Source organism: Ursus arctos, unplaced genomic scaffold (genome assembly GCF_023065955.2).
Source record: "Ursus arctos isolate Adak ecotype North America unplaced genomic scaffold, UrsArc2.0 scaffold_3, whole genome shotgun sequence".
Classification (NCBI taxonomy): Eukaryota; Metazoa; Chordata; class Mammalia; order Carnivora; family Ursidae; genus Ursus; species Ursus arctos.
Genome location: NW_026622985.1, coordinates 90,071,881 through 90,074,297, shown reverse-complemented (window position 1 = coordinate 90,074,297; position 2,417 = coordinate 90,071,881). Strand labels below are relative to the sequence as shown.

Sequence of the window (2,417 nt, the reverse complement as noted above, 5' to 3'; positions counted from 1 at the left end):
GATCGAGCCCCGCATCGGGAAACCTGCTCCGCTGGGAGTCTGCTTCTTCCTCTCCCACTCCCCCTTCCTGTGTTCCCTCTCTCGCTGGCTGTCTCTCTCTGTCAAATAAATAAATAAAATCTTTAAAAATTAATAATAACAATAGTGAGATCGCCCACATAGGAATAATCTGATTACAAATTGGAGCACTATCAGTGTCTTAAAATTCCCTTGAAGAACTTTGTAGAATTCCCTTGTACATCAGAAACCACTTGGTGTTGAAAATGATCATTTCAGATTGAATTAGTGGTTTCATCTACTCAGGTTGATGAGGATGAGTCCGTGATTGCCCTTAGGACACAGCTAATCCTTGAGGAGTTGACAACAGCGTTTCATGACATCTCGAAAAGCCTCTATAAATTTGTCATTCCGGAGGGTGAAGATGAACGGGTTCAGAAAAGGGGTCACCACTAAAACCATCAGTGATGCTACCCTGTTGTACTCAGCTGCCTGAGTTTGCTTGGGTTTCACATAGAGGAACAGGCAAGTGCCGTAGCCGATCACAACAAAGGTGAAGTGGGACGCACAGGTAGAGAAGGCTTTCCTTCGCCCAGAGGCGGAGGGGATCCTGAGGATGGTGGAGATGATGTACGTGTAGGAGATGATAGTAGGGATTAAAGAACCAACAATAATGAATACAGCCATTAAAAAAAGAATAAACTCTGTGAGAAGGCTGTCATCACAGGAGAGTTTGAGCAGTTGCCCTCGGTCACATAAAAAATGGTCTAACACATTGGATTTACAGAAGGTAAGCTGAAATGTGGCATAGACAGGCCAGATTTGAAACAGGAACCCAAACACCCATGACACAATGACCACCCAGATGCACGTGTGGCTGTTCATTATGATGTTGTACCGCAAGGGGTTACAGACAGCCACGTAACGGTCCACAGCCATTGCTCCAATTAATACCAACTCCGACGTACCCAAAGAAAGGTACAAATATAATTGTGCACTGCATGCTGTCAAAGATATTGCCTGCATCCCAGGAAGCAGCAGCCCCCAGAGCATCAAGGGGACAGCAACTGATGTGATCAGGATCTCTAGGACGGAGAGGTGGCCAAGGAAGAAATACATGGGAGACTGCAGACGTTTGTCAACACAGACAATCACAATGATGAGCATATTTCCCATGACTGTCACTGAGTAGAGAAAGAAGAACGTGGCAAAAAGAATACGGTGTAGTTCTTTGGAGCCATGGAAGCCAAGTAGATAAAATTCAATGGCGCTAGAATAATTCTTCAACATTTAGTCCTCTGCCTTGCCTTTAGGAAATCTAAAGAACAAAGGAGAGTTCACATGCTTCTAATTTCAAAGGACTAAAGCTATTCCCAACTTGAGGAAGTATTATCTCTGCTCTTAGGCTCCACATCATGACCAAGTGGGTTCATCTCCTACTGTTCTCTGTACAAGGCTGATGTTAAATGTTTCGTGAAGAAAATACACAGGAGAAAAACTATACATATGTAAGAAGGGAGCATCAATCACCAACACCCACCCTCCCCTGTATGCACCCTCATCTTTCAACTCACTGGCCCTTCTGCCTCCAGCTCTGCTCTGACCTGCCACCCTGTCCACTTCCTTGACCACAATGTGTTCATTTCTACCACCAACCCATCCCTCCTGAATGCCCTAAACCGTATCCTCTGCCCCTTACACCCGTGTCCTACAAAATCCTGCCAATCCCACCCAGATATGGTTACTTCTTCCCTTCATCTCCTCTGAATGTGGGCTCCATTTGCCTTATGTTCACTTAAAGTTCTCACTTCAGTTATCCTAATCACTGTTTCAGTCTGTCGTTAGAGCTGGCAGGCAGGGAGGTGGGGTCTACCTGGGAAATTATCGTAAGACAAGAGCTATACTGAGACAAAGTATTGAGTCTTTCCCTGTCTTCTGGGGAGCTGGCTCCCTGCAGTGGGGTATCCACTTTCTTCCTCCTTATTCTTACCAGGAAAGCCATCTCCATTGCTCATTTCAATGACTGCGCCTCCTCCTGGTAGGAAGAACCTCATTAGTTTCCAGTTGGTAACCCCGAGCTCTGAGATTATTCCTTCTGTCACCAGATGACAGCAGGGAGTAGGGGTCCAGAGGAGTGAAGAGGAGGCTGGAATTTTCATCCCCAACTCCCATCTGTCTTATACGATCTCCACCCTGGCACCAAGAAAACAAGCAACATCCTTTGCCCTCCTCATGTCTCAAATCTCTAGTTTCAGCAAGGAAATAAGACCTCCAAATGGGCAACCTGTCCCTATTTCCAACCAGCACGGTCTGCCTCCCATAGAGAAGCTTGGAAAAGTCCCCAGACATCTGCTATCTATGTCCTCCCATTTTCTCCAGAGTCCTGACAATAAGGAAAAGTGTCTGGGAAACAAACTGGG

At 45.9% G+C, this 2,417-nt stretch overlaps 1 protein-coding gene across 1 annotated transcript; it reads right to left on the bottom strand.

Moving 5' to 3' along the window:
* Window positions 1–214: 214 nt before the first annotated feature.
* On the bottom strand, window positions 215–1,511 carry LOC113265319 (olfactory receptor 9A1-like). Its single transcript, XM_026512595.4, has one exon. It carries the CDS (start codon window positions 1,285–1,287, stop codon window positions 343–345), a length of 945 nt encoding a protein of 314 aa, XP_026368380.2. The 5' UTR covers window positions 1,288–1,511; the 3' UTR covers window positions 215–342.
* Between the last annotated feature and the right edge of the window lie 906 nt (window positions 1,512–2,417).